Source organism: Parus major, chromosome 3 (genome assembly GCF_001522545.3).
Source record: "Parus major isolate Abel chromosome 3, Parus_major1.1, whole genome shotgun sequence".
Classification (NCBI taxonomy): domain Eukaryota; kingdom Metazoa; phylum Chordata; class Aves; order Passeriformes; family Paridae; genus Parus; species Parus major.
This window is the reverse complement of record NC_031770.1, coordinates 33,306,120-33,325,799: the sequence shown is the minus strand read 5'-3', so window position 1 is coordinate 33,325,799 and position 19,680 is coordinate 33,306,120. Positions and strand designations below refer to the sequence as shown.

General features: G+C 37.4%; 1 protein-coding gene across 1 annotated transcript in view; it reads left to right on the top strand.

Annotated features, from left to right (window-relative positions):
- The window catches only part of AKT3 (AKT serine/threonine kinase 3), a 140,620-nt gene that overhangs the window by 112,332 nt on the left and 8,608 nt on the right, over positions 1 to 19,680 (top strand). The window contains exons 10-12 of the mRNA XM_015620663.2: positions 6,884 to 7,098; positions 9,753 to 9,840; positions 18,802 to 18,904. Coding sequence (XP_015476149.1) covers positions 6,884 to 7,098; positions 9,753 to 9,840; positions 18,802 to 18,904 — 406 coding nt within the window. The remainder of the gene's footprint in view (positions 1 to 6,883; positions 7,099 to 9,752; positions 9,841 to 18,801; positions 18,905 to 19,680) is intronic.

Genomic DNA, 19,680 nt, shown 5'->3' with positions numbered 1-19,680 from the left:
CCTTCCCTTCCCTTCCCTTCCCTTCCCTTCCCCATTCCTTTTCTTGAATTCTACTGAAGTCTGTCTCTTCCAGGATATTAAATGCATTAATTTATATTGCTCTTCACTCTAGGACGCTTTGCTTAATTCACATTTATATCAGCATATACTATTTCTGATAGAGCACATATGCCAACAAAAAAAAAAAACCAAACTGGTTTGCTATGTATTTTATAAGAGTACATAACAAAAAGCTAGGTGAGATGGGCTGAATCTTGAATACAAAAATGTAATAGGAAGATAGTTTACATTAGGGCCAGAAGTAAAAATATATAAAAAATGGAGAAAGCTACCTGCAAAATTTAGAGCAGTGGAAAATCTCAGCTCTCTATTTCCCAAGCGATCTATAATCTTGACATTTTGTCTTTTCAGCTGTGTATAATAAAACCAGTAAGCACTCAATTAAGTGGTTGTTTTGGGTTTTTTTACTATTGATGCAGCAACACTTTTCATACCAAGATACAGTTATAGTAACTGAATTGTGTAATTCTTGTTGAACATGCCCTTCTGCAGGATGGATTTTCATATATCTGGGTAAAAGTCTGTGTCTGTAAAAAAGTATGTATCACCTTTGTTCATTCGTGTTAGATTATAAACTTTCTTATTGTTGCAGTTGTTACCACAGATGACAGAAAGTTCTAGCAAATACTCTTTTTTAACTTCTCTTGAAGAATACGTGGGTGAATATTTGTTAACAGACCAACAACTATAGCAATAAAAATGTGTGAAGGGTTACCAGGAATACTTAAGGAACATACACTCCACCTGAACTGTAAGGTTAATTGAAAACAGTTTTTTCCCCCTTAAATTAACAGTACATTGGTTTATCCAAGTTCTCAGTTTTCTTTCACAACATAGGTGTGCAGACAGTTTGTTTAGATGTTTAAATATTTTCCCATCTGTTCTGTCAAAATTATTGATTGAGCAATAAGCTACTTCTAATGTCCTATCTGAAGGTCCATATCTAATGGATTAGGAGAAACATTACTAGGTCAAAAATGTAATGGCTTTTCTGCTAAGTTGCCTTGATTATCTAGCACAAAGTGCAAGTCAAATATTTTGATATTGTTCTTTTAGAGATAAAATCCAATGCTGACAAGCCTTTGTATAAGATTGACAATGAATTTTATGAAGCCTTTCATGCTCAAGGTTACTGCTAAATTTGTCTGTGTTTGCAGAGTCCAGACATTACAGCAACTAAATCCCACTTAGAGGTGTGTGGTAAATACAGCTCTTGATGGTGTGAATTTCTTCTGTGCAACCAAAAATCTTCCAGACTCTGCTCATCAGGGATGTTGTATTTCAAGAAATTGCAATGAAGACAGGATTAAGGGATTTTCTACATTGAGCTCAGACTGTTTGAGGTAGTCACATCTCGTTCAGTGTTCTGTGATTAGTAAAATATAGTAGAGAATTCTAAGTCCCACCTAGGGCAAGTGGAAGTACATGATTGACTTAAGATGGTCACAGACTTCACCTGCTATACTGCTGGCTCACCTCCTAAAAAAAATAATTTTTGCAGAAACTTGTAAAACATTGCACGTGTATGTATCAACTTCTCTTTGGCATTCATTGTCTGCTTCCTGTGTCTCTGCCCCTAGCCCTTGTAAATAGGAGTTTGCAGATGTGTCTCAAGTTGTTGCCTCCAAAAAACCTTTCACCTCTTAGCCACTGAAGCAATAAAAATAATAAAATATATTTTTTCACTGGTTTTCACCATAAAATTAAATGGAAATCAAATTCTGTGGACTGTGTGTTAGGCTCTTAAAGGAGTGACATGCAAAGGACCTGGAGATATATTGACTGATAAACCTAAAGATTAAAATCTACAGCCACCAGTGAAATAAAGGAAGAAGTAGTTTCTGTGTGTTTTATATTCTGGGAAAGAGAAAACTTTCAGCGCTAGTAACAATCTTTATTTTCAAGTACAAGACAGTGGGCTTCTCAGCATTGGGGAATAGATAATATAGATAAGATAGTGCTTTTTTTGTCAATAAATGTAAACACAAGAGTATTTTTCTTCATTGATCTGTAATTACTTGCCAACAAAATGAATTACTATGTGTGAGGGAAAAACACAACTGAATTACTGCAATCTTAGCAGTCCTGCAGTGTGTTTGTGCTGTCTTAATCATCACAAAGGCAAAGGTTGCTCTGTGAACTGAATTGTTTATTTTGTATGTAGGGCTTTACAGTCTGCTCTGTACAAAGCACTATCCTGTTGTATACTTGGTCACTGCCAGTAATACTCTCCAGAAACCCCAAGGTGTGCAGAGACAGTGGAATCACTACACAATACTTTATTTTCCCTTGTTTACTGCTCTCTCAGTAAATGAAAAAAAAAATTGTGTTGTGGCTTTTTGACCACAATACAAATGAAAATTTTAAGGTAAATAAATAGCTGTCCCTTAATTGAAGCTCTAAAACATAGAAGCATTAACGTACCTGAAAATGCCTGGCAGCAGATGCTTGGCTAATGTTTCTTGCTTGTTAAAATTGTGTGTGTTACTTAACCTTTTGCATATTTATGTAAGAAGGGAAAATACAAACTTCAGTAGCACCTCTGCAGCTGTTTTTAAAGCACCCATATAAACCCAGGCTGTGTCCTCTCACTGCAGGTGTAGGTGTGAGTTAGAGGAGCGACAATGCCTGTAAAAACTATAGTGGTTTGAGTGCAGCAATGAGTTTATGCCCACTTTGGAACCCTGTTATACTGCTGGAGTGATTCAGAGAAATGCAGGTTGGGAAGAAAAGCAGGGCCTTAATCTTCACCCTAAGTGAGCACAGCTGTTACAGCTGTCTGTGTGTGCAGGAAAAACTGGCAGAGTCAGTGTAACTTCTGTGTCAGTGTAACTTTGGGGCAGAGATTGGCAAGCACTTCTTTCTGCAGCAATGCCGCACCTGATGCTGCCCATGTTCTCACTTGTGCTACTGCAACTGTTCACAAGGCAATTCAGTGGTTTAGGTCAGAAAACTTGATTCATGTAAAAAATAATCCAGGGTGAAACTTTTTCCCCCTTTTTTTTCTACTATCTGAAGTGTGTTGAATAGCTTTGACAAGTTAAGGGAAGCTGTGGTGAGAGAACAGAAACAAGAGCCTGAATTAGGCTGGCAGTGCCTCTGAAAGAACCAGTTGTTGAACCCTGAAAACAAATGGAGTAAGATTTCCCCAAGATGTATAAACGATGGCAAGTTTTTGAGTTTTATTTCCCATGATCTGTGGTATTATCCAGACTGAACTGCAGTCAGCCAGACAGCTTTGCTCAGTGAGATGGGAAGTTTGGTACAGTGATTATGTCAGGAGTGGATGACTACAAATGTTACTCACACACTGATGTCACGTTATGCTGGAGCTCCTAAAACCTCACCTAGATCTCGGCAAGGTGGCTTGGATTTTGGCACCCCCTGTATGTGAAGAGGATGAAGGAAGGGAAATTGCAAATCTGAACGATCTGAGTATTTAAGCAAATTTTGTGGAAGAAAACAATAAGTCCATCTTTACTGTGTGGAAACACGCCTTACTTGAGTATGTAGTCAGTGTAGGTGCTCTCTCTGAGCCCATGGGTTCTGTGTGATCCTTGTGTTGTACTGCCAGGAGGCATTGATTTACAGCAGATATCGAGTGGTTGACCTTGGTTTGGCGGGTCTGCTGCTTGTCCTGCTCTGACCATGAAGGGATTGGGTTGTTGGAGCAGGGCATTGGCTTAAAGACAAATTTGTGGGTCATTGTAGCAAGGGACAAGAATTGGCTGGTGGAGGCAGCTCTAAAGGGCAGCATACAGAGTCCAAGAGATCAGACTTTCCACTGTGTCTATGTTGGGCTGGGTGCTTAGGCTGGTACCCTGCATATACAAGGATATCCTGCAGCTACTGGAGACAGCAGCATCACTCCTCGCAACCAAAGGAGATTTTTTCTAAAAGCAAGTACCTACTTTATGGTGGGCAAAAGATTGAGTTATTTTTAGGTGCAAAGCTTGCAGCTGCATGTCATGTTCATTTTAGCACTGAGTTGAAGCTTTCTTGACCTGTGTTCAGTGTAATTAAAACCAAGTCCCTCAAATCCAAGGACTGTTTCCATAGGATTCTGTAATGCTAGGGCAGTATGTACAGGCATGTTCTCATGCTTGCCCTAACTGCATAGATTTGGTTGTTGGAGCTGCTGGACTCCAGCACTTCACTTCCATTGATCTGACGCAGTCTACAAATCCTGCAGTTTCTAAACACTATGAAGATTAGAAATTACTTAAAGGAAATAATAGTCTATCTTCACTGTGAATGCATTATGCACAATTTTATTACATTTTCGTTAAAATAAGTTGAGATGTATTTTGCTTTATTTACACTATTTTCAGGCTGTTTTCCTTTTGCATAAATGAAACCATTTTGATGCTCTTGCTTGTCTGGCTGGCTGTAAACCAGGTATTTAAACAAAAATAAAGAGTTGCCAGTTTTACCAGCTGGGGATGAGAACCCGGCTGGTGATATGCGGGTTTGGGAGGCAGTTAATCCAGCTTTTATGCTTTTTTATGATTTTATGTAAAAAGAGGTTAAAAATCACATTTGGCTCTTTCTTTGTACCACTGTTTTGTTGCTGTTGTGGGAATGCAGCAAAAGGTTGTTCATACTTTTTATTATTATTAGGTAAAGTCCTGCATAAATTACGTAAAGCTGCAAATACAATTTGCTTTAGCTATTGGCCATGTGATTTGCCTTGTTTAGAGAACAATATGTTTTATTTTCCTGTTGCCTTCTTTTATAAACCATGCATGCAAACCAGACCTCAGCTTACTTGTAAAAAGAATCTACCACTGTCTCACAATTTCATGTATTTTGCTAGCTTTAAAAGAAAAGACTAACTGTACAGATGAGAGAAACAGTAGCAGTGCTAATAGCTATAGCAGAAAAATAGATAATGCTTTTATTCTGTGGCAGAAGAAGTGGTGATTTAAAGACAAGCGTCACAGATTTCATACACAGTTTTTCGGCAAATAGCTTGCAATATGCTCCAACTCATAAAACATTTAATTAATTTTAAAATGCAGGAGTTATTTTAGTTAGTTTTGTCATATGTACTTATTCAACTAATTTGTTGTATTTTACACTTTCCAAAATTTCATCCTCTATTTGGAAATACCAATGAGGTAATGAGTCTGTTTGTTTTGGCACAGTCGTAAATCATATGTGTTAATGTGTTAATATTTATGATTTTTTAATCTTATATACATCAGGAGGATTTTTAATGTATTTATTTTCATCATGTTTCCACTAATAATCCTTAAGGACAGGGAAAAGTAGGAGTATGAATGCATGGATTAGTGTGGGATTTCCAAAGTTGCCATACTGGATCAGACTGCATGTTGGTTTTGCTAACAGCACATCCCAGATACTTCAGAGCAGGCTTGGGTTTACTGGGGGAGCAAGAGTAGAGCCAGATAAATGAGCTCAACATCCCACTATTACCCATTTCAGACAATTGCATGATAATCTACTCATGGATAAAGTTATTTCTGATCTTGTAGAGGTTGCCTTATTCATTAAAGTCTGATTTACTAGCAGGTATCTAACTGACTGTTCCTGTATGTCTGTTTGAATCTGGAGGAGATCTTTGTGATGGTGATTGTGTGTGTCTCTGTGCTGTAAAAAGTATTTTGTTTTCTGGGGATTAGTTTGTTGTTGCTCTTTTTTTAAAAATCAGCCATAAGGTACTCCCTTTCAGAATCTGCCTTCTGTGGTACAGTAACAATTCTCTATAAAGAATTATTTGCATTCCTTACAAATGTATTTCTACACTATTATTTGCATTTCTTTGATTTTTCTATTTATTGTTAAGGTTTTTTGTTTATTGTTTTAAGGTTTTTTGATAGCTCTTCTGCAGCAAATATTGATTATTTGACATACACAATCGTAGTGCCTCCTGTTTTAAGATTTCTTGACTTCTGTTTCATCCTTTTTTTGTATGAAGGGGCATGATCTACTACAAATTAATAGAATTGGAAATATATACTTAATAACATTCAATTTCCATATTGCTTGTGGCTTTTATGGGTGAATGCTGCTGTTGTGTTGTCTCCATGTCTGCAATTTAATATGAAGGTGTATTAAAGTCGAGACGCACTGCTTATATTTCTTATTCTCTAACACTGCTGGGAGAAGGGCTGTGGAATAAGTTGTTTTTTAGGTGACATTGTGTTAACGAATTGTATAAACTCTTCCAGTTTCTTTGTTCATAAAATACCTCTAAGCATAGTTTTGTAGTAAACACAGTAGTGTATAAACACTACCATTTTTATTTTTTTTTTGCATTGGCACAGCTCAGCTGTTAGGACTATTTAATGGAATGTAATGAAAGTGGCAGGAGAAAGACATTGAGGACTTTTGATGTAAACAAAGACCATGAAGAAACTAAACTTGTCTTAATAAGATTGAGGTGGTTCTAAATTGGAGACTTTAGATAGGTGGGGTAAAAGAGAGGGACGTGACTGAGCAAACAGATGCTTCATACTTCTAACTGAGGCATTAGTTCCTGTGTAGATAGTGTCTCTTCCCAAAGCTGTGGATGGTATAAATGGCCTGACAGAGGACATAGGAAAGGGTAAAAAGAAGTATGATTGTTTGGATCAGGTCATTGTCAATTTTTAATTTTGCTTCTAGCAGTGCAGTGCCTGGTAAGCCTGGAATTTCAGTGAGCTCAGGTGTGTGTCACTGCTGCAGTTTTGAGTCAGGTTCTGGGAGTCCTTTCAGCATACTGTGAAAATAGGAGTGTCAGAAACACATTCATATATAGGTGCATCAGATTGAAATGACATAGTTTATGTCTTAAAGATGCTTTTGGTTTCTGTCTCAGGTGTTAGAAGATAATGACTATGGTCGTGCAGTGGACTGGTGGGGATTAGGAGTTGTCATGTATGAGATGATGTGTGGAAGATTACCCTTCTACAACCAAGATCATGAGAAACTATTTGAACTGATACTAATGGAGGACATAAAATTTCCTCGGACTCTGTCTGCAGATGCAAAATCATTACTATCAGGCCTACTGATAAAGGATCCAAATAAGCGGTAAGTGAAATGAATTGGTTATACAGGCATAACAAATTATCTAATTGTGCTGGGTAATGTAAAAATAGGGCTGTGGTGCCTGGTCTTCCTGGCTGAAGGAGCTGTCAATCACAGGAAAAGGTCATACAGAGCCCTACAATCCTATATTTCCATTTTTTCAATGCAGCAATGATTTACAAAATGAATTTAACCAGGGAAAGGAAGAAAAGCTTGTAGAAGACAAGCTTTTTAAATCATTCACAGCGAAGACAGGGATCTCTTCATGTTTCAATGTGTACTGGAACACAGGGAAAGATCTCAAATGTTTTTCGAGTATAACTTAACCCTGGATTCACTGCCTTGTCTCATGGGCCTGCAGCACTTCTTCTTGGTGATCACAGCAGGAAAGAGGCATAGACAGACACAGCTACATTTATTAGGGCACATAAATAAATCACATATTAGACCATTAAATTAGTAATTTGGAAAAGAATACAACTGGATTGAAATTTACAGAGAGCAGTTTGAACGCAAGTATCACCCAGCTGCTGTCTGTGCTCTTTTGTGGTGGGCTTAACCCTCTGGGATTGTTGCCCAGGAGAGCCATTTTCCAGTGGCTCCAGTACTGGACCAGCAGTGTCTACTTTTCTGTGGCTCTAAAATCTCTGACTTTGTAAATCAGTGGGATTTTTCTGTAGGTACCTTTGTTCCCCCCAATATCTTTGTCTTTCTTCTGAGTCTCTTGGCCTGGTTTAGGGCAGCAGACATTGTCTGCCTCTCTTCTGTAGTCCTCCTTCAGTCTCTGGTTGTTCTCAAGTTTTGAGTTTTTGCCCACAGGCATGCAGGGCCAGACTGGTTGCTGTGTTTCTTCAAGGGATTTGCCTGGATGCAGCCAAGTGCAGCAAGTGGGACAGCACAAGTGGTCAGCTTGTCTGCTTCAGATGAACGTACTGTATTCAAGAAAAGCAAACTGTGACCAGCCAGCCAAATGTAGGCAGAGTAGAGTAAAACTGTGTTTCTGTAGCAACTCCTAATACTTTTTAACCTCCAAACAATCTGACCCATCAAATATATTAACCTTTAGAACTGGAAAGATGCTTCCTTGTAATTAATCTTTGCAGACAGTAGTGTTTATTACAGACTTAAATTTAGAAGCTTATTTATATTCAAGTTCTTGTGCTAGCTAATGCTAAATAGGGGAGGAACACTGAGATTAACACAACTCAGCTTTTTTGTGAGCAGCTAGAAGATATTGAGAGAAGTCTGGATGACTGAAGGCTAACTGCCATGTTTTGCCAAGATGAAGAGAATTTTACAATGAGTAGTTGAGAAACAAGGAGGAATACAGCTTGGAAATTAGAATAACTTTACACTCATTTATTGCAAGACTGATGTAGTAGTCCAGAATGTTTTTGAAATTTGGCAGCAGGGTAACACCAAAACAGATTTTTTTCTTGGTTGTGGAAATTATTCCTCCTTACAATAAATGCTTTAGAAAAGAATTTATCTTACTTAAATTCTTGCCTTTAGAATTTGTCTTTGTATCTGTAGTAGTTCCTTTTAATGAAACACGCACTGTTTTTGTCACTCTTCTTGTTAACATTTACCACATATGGTCTGCTTATTTAGTTAAGAGTAGCTTTTTTTCCGCTGCAGCTTCCGTCTGTTAGGGCAGTAGGATCCCCAGTCTCAGGGGGAAGTTACATGAGAGCTGAGCAGTCCTGAAAGTCAGTGTGCTGTTGAGGACAGAGGTTTCCATCCCTGGATGTGGGGTTATTTTTCAACCAACAACAGCAGCTCAAGGGATCTCACTCAGCTTGTCAAGTCAAAGCGGACTTGCTAATGCAACAAAAATTGGCCATTTATTTCTTCTGTTCTCATGGCGGGGTTAGTTTTTCTCCAGGTTAGGGAGCTGATTCTGTTCACAGTCATCTAATGGGAATGATGCTGTAGATGCAAATGAGAGAAGAGAGGTATGGGTAAGATACTCCTCTTCTGGCAGCAGTGGCCACTTCTTTTAGCTCAAACCACCTTGGGCAAATTCACCCAAAGTAGGTGAAATCCACTTCCTAAGATGATTTACCAGACAGAGTCTGGCTTTGACAAGCTATGGGCCACAGTGAGTGCTGTGGTTATTTACAATGGCCTTTAAATAACTTTCTCAGCAGGCCTACAATTTATTAATTTATACTAATTGACTCAGATTGAGACTATTTTATGGTAATTGGTTAATTGTTACAGCACCCAGATGCAACAGCAGTGAACACTGTATAAAAATCATGCACAAGTCATTACTGATTCAGTGCCTGGCACATCCTTGGCAAAATTTTATATCAGCATTATTGGGTTGGTTTGGATTTTTAATAGTGCCGGGACATTAGTTTGGCTTTCAAGCAAACTAAACTTAAGTATGTTTTTAAAATTGATGAATTACTAAAAAAGCTCATAATGACCAGTAATGAACACTGTAGCTCAAACAATCAAAAAGAATAGACCATGGCATGGGTACTTCCACTATTGAGATCACCAGAATTCATATTAACAGGTGAAAATTAGATATTAATTGGGTGAGAATTTGCAAAGACAGTGAAAAAGAAATGGTCTCTTTTCCAACCATAACTTAGTCTCCCTATAAAAGTTTAATATGTGTTTTTTTTTCTCCCCACTCTCTTTAGGCTTGGTGGAGGCCCAGATGATGCAAAAGAAATCATGCGTCATAGTTTCTTTGCTGGAGTAAACTGGCAAGATGTATATGATAAAAAGGTATGTCTTTATATGGCATTGAATAATCTGGCTTCTGCAAGGTGGTTTCCATGATAGTCATAGATTACTGTTCCCTGGAGTTAGTAATTTTTTTCTTTGCAACTTTTTTGTGTTACTACAAATGAATAATTGTTCTGAACAAGGTCAAAATCAATTTGCCTAATCCTGTGTTTTCATTAATAATTTGTCAGTTCACCAGAAGTAAATTTTGCAAACCAACCTAAACCTTTTATTATGTAAATATCCAAATTTTTTCCTTTTCTTTTTTTCCTGGGCTTTCAAGAGAAAAGTACATGTATGACTCAAGATAATGTGAAAAATGTAATATAGTTTATCCTGAATTGTTATTTTATTTCTGCCTTTTAGTGAAAATATGTTTTATGAAAAGGAGAAATTAAGTGATTGTAAGGAACTCAGGTAAAAATCTACTTTCTGACTGTTTGTGTATAAGCAGAAATCTTTTTCAAACTTGAAGAGATATCTAAGAAAATTAAAATAGTGTTGAAACACTGAGCCAAAACAGCTTGTGGAGAAAGCAAGTGCTGGGAATTAAACTGGAACAGTTTTCTCCAAACTCAGTCCTGTTCCTGTAATGATCAACACTTTGGGAATTATTTTAGAAAATGAATTTATCTTACTTGGGAGTGAAACTCAATTCAACTTAAGTTGTTTTATATACAGAAACTGATTTTATCTCAGTATTTCTGTAAGAATTTACTTGTTGCTATAAACCCTTTCTATTTTGATAAAGACTTTTCTTTTTTCCCCAACTGTTTTACATTGTTAATCTGCCAGTTGAGCTGCGTAATTTTAAAAGATAGTTTTTTCTCCTTTTTTTTTTTTTTTTTTTTTGCTTTGTTCAAATTAAAGGAAAATGGAAGACATACGACTGAGCAGAATATGTTTATGCTACAATGTCAATGATACAAACTGTTTTTTCAGTTGTTATTGAACTGGAATTTTAAAAATGTGTGGTTGTTGGTGTGGTAACTTCTCTGACAAATACCGGAATTGAAATAAAATCCTGTATATGAAGATACAAAATATGGTACTCTGAAATTACTTGATAGAAGTGTGATTTTTCCCTGGCAGTATCACAAGGTTTCAAGAAACTCTACAATAAATAATCAGAGCAAGTCTATTAATCAGGTTACTTTATGAGCTCAACCACTGTTTGGTTATGTAAGGACATCATAGAGAAGCACTGTGAGGATAAAATCTAAAAATACAATTTGAGGACCTTTCTAGAGTAAAAAAAAAAACCACTAAAATCAATAAGATTGCAATATGCTAAGAGTGGGTGAGGAAGAAAAGGGCTGTTACATTATTCTTGCTCTCTTGAACAACATTTCTTAATTATCTTACATTAGAAATAGAACTTTCAATTCTATACTGTGTCCAACATCTTATTTAGTTAGGAATATATAGATAGTCTTAATTGCTTGTGCTTTGATTCTTTACAAATGAACATGGCAAATCTGTTTCAGTCAAGATCTTTTTTTTGAGCTATTAAAAAAAAAGGAGGAATTTTGCATGATTTTTTTTTAAAAAATCATATAAAAATATATAAATTCCTGCACTTTGCTTTTATGCTCATAGAAGTGTTTATAGCTTATTGGAGTATGATAGCAAGAGAAACTCTAGTCATTCTCTGTTTACTCTGGACACTGTTACTTTGAGAAACTAAATTTGCCAGTGAAATATCAACTAAATTTCCTCAGTTGAACAGTTCACTTCAAGGATCATAGGCATTAATTTTGTGCTGTATTATCACACAGTGTGTCCTTTATGGAAAAACAAGTCATGAAAATGACTTCTGACACTGTGCTTTTCTGTTTAATTAAAAATAGTTTTTTTCCTATTTGTTCCTTACAAAGCTGTTTGCCTGGTTAAAATATCTAGTTGTTCCTTCTGCACATACAGTCTTGCACTCTGCAGACTTCAGAGCTGTGCTCTGAAATATAATCCTCAAACATAATAATAAGGTTAATGAACTTTTATCAAGTGTGTTCATTGGAATGCTTATATGAATATTTTTGAGGTATTTTGTTATTCTAAAATAACTCAGAGCAACAAATAAATTTGATTTTTAAATAGGTTTATTCTATGCTTGCTTCCGTTGCTGTTTGTTGTTGGATGTAGAGTCTTTAGCGGTTGGGTCACTTAAAGAAATTGATAGTAGATATAATTATTTGCATAGTAAAAATATTTCACAGTAATTTTGCCTGAGTTTTAAGCACCATGGCACTGTTATTTTCTGGCTACATTTCAGGAGTATATTTCTGTTAGAAATGAAAGAACTGAAGTTCACTTTCAGAGAATGGAAACCAAAAAATTATGTGTATTTTAAGTAGATGCTGGGTAATAATTTTGTACAAGGGCACACTGTGCTCCTGTACCTCTAATTTTATCATTTTACTAGGTTATCACTTTACTGGTGTGATTAGAAACAGAATTGTATATCTGTAAACTGTTTCATGTGTTTCATGTGACAGACCACAGCTCTGTCAGGTCAAACAGATCCAAATGGTCAAATGGAATTATTAGGTTTCTGATACTGCTAACTAGTTAACCTAATTTGGTACTACATAACGATAAAAAAATATTGTATGGCATACTGGAGCAGAGAAGGTCGTTGCCTTTAAATGAAAAATGTATAGTAGTTAGCATTTGTGATCTGATGTATTTATTTTTGGCAGAAAAACCATGAGGGCATATGAAAAAGAGCAGCCTGTGCCAGGTTCTTCCTGTGATCATCTCAGCCCTGATGAGTTTTTATCTCTCTGACTGAGTATGAGAAATTGAATAGTTTGGCAAAATCTGAAGACTTCAAAAGCCCGTGTACTAAATAAAATATTTGTTTTATTTTTAGGTAGAATCAGGAAACTATTTGAAATTTCTCTGTTTCTCATGTAAGAATTGCTTTATTGTATTTTTATTTGGGTACCAGACATACACTAAAGTTGTCAGATGTTCTGTTTAGGGTTTTTCACTGAACAAAAAGCACATGGGCATTACTTAAAAGGTCAAAATTTGGGTATTTCTTGAGGCTTGCAGCTTGAAGCACTCAGTAGCTTCATGGCAAAGGAGGTCCAGACCTTTTAGTGAGGCCTGGTTTTCCTTCTGCATATAATATGGATGAAAGATGAGAGAAACCATGTGGAAATTTGCGCTGAGATACATGTTCTGATTTGTGGTAATACCTCTGATTGTTCCTGAAGAAAATTAGAGAGTGCCAACAACTGAATCTGCTAGTGCTGGGAAGGGAACAAGGACAAGTGGCAGCAATGGTTGAAGCGGGAGGCCTGGCTTTGATGCAGGTGGTGCTTTTGGAGGTGCCTGTCCCATTGTGAAGGCAGTAACTTCCAGCAGGAAGTCTGACAGTTGCAAGAAGCTGTTCCTTACCCTTCAGAGGTGGCTACCTTGGTTTACTCAAGACACAAACCCAGCAAATGATGAAATCCCATGATCCAAGTCCTGGGCTCAGGCCTGGAAAAATCTGCAGTATAACTATGGTCTTAAGTGCACATTTAAGTACTTCTGTGTATCAGAAATTGAAGGGAAAATAAATAGGAAAAGTAAATAGGAAAGTACCACCACTTGATTTTAGGTTGTTGCTATTTGAATAGTATTTACTACTTTCATAAAATTATCTGCACTGCCACAAAACCTGCAGAAATTACCCTCAGTGATTTCTTTGTGTTGTTACCATGCGAAGGTGTAAAAAGATCAGACAACATCTAACCAGTCTGATACTTTCATTGTATTTCCACTGATACCTTAAACTGTATGGGCTTACCTAGATGTTGATTGCCACCCTTCTCCCAGCTGCTGGAATTTACAGGGAGGAAAGTGTCTCTGATTCTGAAACAAACGTTGCTGGGGGTTTGTGGATTCCCTCTGTCCACGGTAACAGCATTGTATCACTTGGAAAACAGTTTATCTGTGGGTAAACCTCCCTGCTGAAGCCAGTTTTCCGGTGGACATACATCCTTCCACCACTGAAATTCCAGCTCCTTCTCATCCCCCTCTCTAGGACCACCACATGCAGGGTCTGTGGGGTATTCCAAATTCCTGGCTGTGCTGTGGCTGCTGCCTTTGGTGCCATGTATGGGGAGGAAGCAGTCCCTACAGGAATGCTTATTGATCATCTTGAAGCTCAGCTCAAATTACCCTCTTTCCCCTAGGTGGAAATTCTAGGGGCATGAACTGGTATTCTTCCCATCTATTCAGGACAATTCGGCTGCAGTCTGATGGTCGATGGTATTCTTACGGTAGTGGAATGGCCTGAAGTTGTGTCAGTGGAGGTTTAGGTTGAATGTTAGGGAAAAGTTCTTCACCCAGAGGGTGGCTGGGCACTGGAACAGGATCCCCAGGGAAGTGGCCACAGCACCAGCCTGACAGAGTGCAAGAAGTGTTTGGACACCGCCCTCAGATGCATGGCATCACTCTTGGGAATGGTGTGGTGCAGAGCTGGAACACAATGATCTTTGTGGGTCCCTTCCAACTCAGCATATTGTGTGATTCTCTGAAAATTCACTTTAAATTAAAAGAAGAAAGATCAGATTGATGTTCTTAAGTATCACTTTCATTTGGCAGATTAAGTGTATCACGGTTACTTTGAGGTAGCTTCAGCCACTTTCTATACAACATCAAGACAAGTGGTTCCTGGTAAATTATCTTTGAGCAAGTAGTGTTACATATCTTCTCTCATACTGAAGTGTTTATGTAGCTGCACACTAAGTGTGAGAAAGTTCAAGGTGTAGAATCAAGTCTGCACATCTCAGTGTACTTACAACAGTCAAATACTGTGCCTGCCCCTTTCCTTCCTCTAGGAGAATTTTCCAGGACTTGAACTGTGGAAAAACTGTGGTGTTTCTCACACACTGCCCTTAATGTTTGCCAAATGGAAATGCCATTCACTGGAGATAATGAAGACGCTAAGAATTTGATGCTGCTTCTGCTGTCATTTCTAACATCAAGCCTTTGAAATGGCCAGGGCAGATTCAATTTGACAGATGGATATGAAATTGGATTTTTGTCTTGATCACAAACTCTTAAAGTCACTTAACTCACACTGAGTTTAGACTTTAATTTCTTTATTTGTACAGACACATGCATATGTATGCATATGTGTATGTGTGTAATGCATAAACCCAGAAAATCTGTATTTCTGCTCCATACAGTAAATTGTCAGGAAGTCCGGTTCCTTGTCTGGTTGGAGCATTTTTCTGAACTGAGGCCACTAAAAGAAGAAAATTATCCCACACTAAAGCTTGGCAGCCAGGACCAAGCAGTGTGATTCTCTTGAAGACTGACAAGGCCTGTGTTTTTTAACAAAAGCTTTTTTTACTCTTTTTAGACACAGGTTAATGGGTGTGCCTTCTGGTGCTTACATCCCTCTTGGACTTCTGATTTCTCATGTCAGGAGTGAGGAATAGCTGTGACAATAGCATGTGGATACTATTTCCTTGTGCACCAAATGTGAAGTGTTGTTGGCTATAGAGTGGCATCTTCATGTTGTGATCATCAGAGTGGTTGTTGATGTTGGGTGTTCTAATCTTTATTATTAAATCTCAGCTTCAGTCTTCCTTGGGATGTATCTGGAAGCTTCTGGAGTGTCACTCTAAGTGTTTATCTCTGCACCATTTCCACCTTGTTTGTCTTTCTAATGGTTTCATTACAGCTGAAATTTGTGGACATTCTGCTTTCTATTTTTAAATGAAGTTTGACAACTAATGGACAAAGGAGACACCCCTCCAGAAAGATGATTGCCAAGAATTTGCTTTGGGGAAGGGGAGGTGTGCCTTTAGGAGTCTGGAGTGGGATGTCCACAAGACTTTAGCCCCATCTGGTTTGGTGTAGGTGAGGTAGAACAGATGGAAAGGAGCACTCCTCAGTTCTCTGTCCACACAGCTGTGTGGGAGGTGGAGGTGAAGCTGGGAGGGAAGGAGGCAAAGTGTACGGAAAGATTGAAGAAACCTTTCTGCTACTTCTGTTCAGCTTTATCTGTGCTTCTTAACCTCAGCTATTGCTTCCACTTTTCCAAAGCTTTTAGGGGTTGTTGGTGCACATAAGGGCACAGCCTAGGTAAAAAACAGTGTATGCTGTTGTGGAGAGCTGCATGGCTGGACAGTTTGTTTTTGTAGTCAGTGAAGTTTCCAAATGCCTTTAATATCCAGGATATGAAAGATACTGCTGTAAGATAGATGAATCCTAAAAAATACATTGACATAAATTTGCATCAGGTCCCTTCCTTTTTGCTACAGCCTGGAGCTTCATGTCTTCTATTTGTTTCACTTCCCCAGACAGCTGAACTTCTGTCATCACTGCAATTTTCATCAGCAAAATTATTGGATGTCATTGATAAAAAGTTTTCTAGTAAGCCTAGCTGTTGAACATTGAATTGGAGCACCAGCTTAATGAGTTTTGTTTTAATGGTGCTTTTCATACCTGATTAAAATAATTGCAATTATTTGTTCCTTAAGAATCACTTAGTGCTGTGCTTCTCTTCCTAAAATAATGTTTTCAAAGTATTTTACATAACCATTACTATTTCAGGTAGATGGAGAGAACAAGGGGATGATTTAAAGTTGTAGTGAGGCTTGTTCATCTCAGTGGATTAAGAACAAAGAAGTAACAAATCCCTGGATAAAACAGTAGTTGGCCTGTAAGTTCTTGTGAAAGAAACTTGTCATATGATGCATTTTCCTTTTCCTCTCCAGCAGCACATCCATACACTGCTACCTATAATGATCTTACCTTGCCATACCTTTTGTGTTTCATTAACTACTTCAACCTCACACTTGTTGCAGCCTGTGAAGTGAGGATTTGCTCCTTCTCTTTGCAAAGCAGTTGTAGCATGAAAGGTCTCAGGTGTACTTCACAGCAGGATTAGTTTGTTCTACTGCTTATGTATGCTGCACCATTGAAAAGACATTGCTTCTTATCCTTGACTTGAGAAAAAAAAAAAAATTCCTAAGCTTGTATTTTCATTATTTTAAAATGACAAGTTTTATTTTTTTATGAAATGGCATTTTTCGTTTCTAACCAGTAAAAAGCATTCCAATCAGGGAAGTAGTAAAATTGTTATAAACCTGTTATCTTATAAGTATTTTTCATACAGAATTTATTGCTGCGATCTGTAAACTGTCATTTTAAAAGGATGTGGTGGACACTTGGCCTTGACTAGAATATATTACTTGGCTTCCTGTAATATTGTGTCGGCTTTTTAGTTTTCTTTTGTTTTCTTTTGTTTTGTGTGCTGCATTTCTTGGTTGGTGTTTTCAGGGTTTTTTGGCTCTTAGAGAGTTCTTTTTTCAGAGAGAAAAACAAAACTAAAATGGCAATGTGGGATGTTGGACTGGAATAAGTCTTTTATTAGGAATAGTGTGTTTGCATTGCTGGAGAGATGAAAAATTTTGGAAATCTGCTTTAATAGTGCAGAATTGTTTGGGGTAGCTTGGATGCATATAAAAATAAATTTCAGAAAGTGGAGGAATATGTGCAATAAAATAGAGTACTTTGTTTATAAACATTGGATGTAACTTGATTTTTATCTGGAACATTGTTCTGATGTGTTTATATATGTTAGCTCCTTAAGAATTTGCTCTACAATGCCCCAAACTTTTACTTCAAAATACTTCTCTGCTGTTATATGATTTCCATTCAGGACAATGTAAGGGAAAGATGAACTTAGTTTTGTAAAAGTATCCATCAGATTTATTGTACTATGTTAGGTATATGAAGTGATAGATTTGGTTTTGCTTAATAATTGCTTGCACTGTTACTGAAGATATGGATCAGATGATATCAGTCTCTTAGTATGTACAGGTCATGTACATCTGTGCATCTAGTGCATAGAACTTGGGAAAAGGAGAGAGTTAGCAGCAGTTCCTCCTTCTTTGCTGTGGGACAAATGACCAAGTTAGTTGTTTGGTGTTAGTGTTCTGGAGTTAAGGACAGAGAGAATGTGAAATTAGTGAAAACCCCACACCAGATGATAATATCAGTGAGCCAGGATATAACTGTTGTATTGAAAGGAAAATCAATTGCACTTATTCTCAGGGTGTATTGTACATTGCATATGGGGAGATAGCACCAAAGGACTCCTAGGTACAAACAAGAACATTGTCACGCCACACACACACACACACACACACACACACACAATTTGCAATGTCATACATACAAAACTGTTGTGTTGTTTTTGGACTGGCAGCATGAAGTGTGATATTCCATATTCAGTGTGCCTTCCAATAAAAATTTACTGGCAGTTCTTTTGGTGGAGAAGGTGTACAGCAAAGCTGGTTCAAAAGAAGGGCATGGGAGTCCTGCCTGCAGGCTGTGAGTGGCTACTAGTGATTTGCTTTTGGGAAATCCCACACCGTGCTGTGAAAGCAGAAGGCAGGTTTAGATACAGCAACTCCCTTAAGCCTGTACTGGCCTTTTTTCAAATGTAAAATTTATTTTCATATCATGTAATTTCTTTAAAGTAAGATTGTAAGTTCAGATGTAGTTCTTTTTCTGAAAAGAAAACCCCAAACCATGCTTATTATGCTGTCTGTGTAGTCCTTTTCTTCTTAGCTGTTTATACCACCCAGTTGTGGTGAAGTGTCTAGAGATGCCTTTGCCTGACAGCTATGTGTGTAATTAAATTGGCCCGAAGAATTTCTAGGTAATTATCTTTATGCAGCTCAATTTATCTGCAAGTCATGTGAGAGTGATACTTGGAATTTAGTATTGTTGTGCTATTGACAGTATTCTAAACTGGTATTTTTGGGATTGACTCAAATGGGTTTTACCTCTTACTAGAAGTTAGAGAGTCAGCTGTCTCTCCACAGACCTACTTGTTTGATCTGGGGCATAGGGAAAGAGAACTTACTTGTTTTCCTGATAGTAATTTGGCAGATTTGAGAAATTACTAAAAGTAATTTTTTCTTATTTCTTGGTGCCTTTCAGCTTGTACCTCCTTTTAAACCTCAAGTGACATCTGAGACAGACACCAGATATTTTGATGAAGAATTTACAGCTCAGACTATTACAATAACACCGCCTGAAAAATGTAAGTCAGAAATGATGCATAAGCATGATGTAACAATTATGTTTATAATAAAGTAATGTGTAAAGTTTTTTCTGTTTGAATAGAAGAGCTGTTCTCACTGTTACTAATGAAAGTCTTCATATGAAAGTGTGTATGAGTAACTCTCAATAACAGCTTTATTTTAAATACACAATACTTACAAAGCTTAGAATATTAGATCACTCTGGGTTGGGGTTTGGGGGCATTTTTGGTGGGGGCTTTTTTTGTGGTGATTTTGTTTGGAATTTTTTTCATTTGTTTGTTGATTTGGGGTTTTGTTTGTTTGTTTTCAAATAAGAGAAGACACCAGTTTCAAGTGTTTATTGGTTGGCAGTCAAAGTCCAAGTTCAGCAAAGTAATTGTAACACATTCTTCTTTAATTATGTGGACAGTGCTGGTGGCTTCAGTGGGTGTGTAGATTTAGTAAGATGGGCATATTTTGAAGTATGAAATACTTTGAAGACAGTATTTTGAAAAAAAATCAATTACTTTAAAATAAAATTTCCTATCAAGTCCTGTGCATCAGTGGGGCTCTTAAAGAAGGTGTTAATGTGAATGTAACCTGAACGGCACTGGATCTTGCAAAATTTCTTTATTGGAGTGAATGTGATTTCACCATAATTTGTGTTTTTGTCATGTTGTGTTACACACAAGAATCATGATCTGATCAGCTTAGCCAGGACTTCACAGTCACTTACCAGGCCAGAGCAGTTAAAATCTCGCTCCTGAGTTTTTAAAGAATTTTCATTGTAAATGGC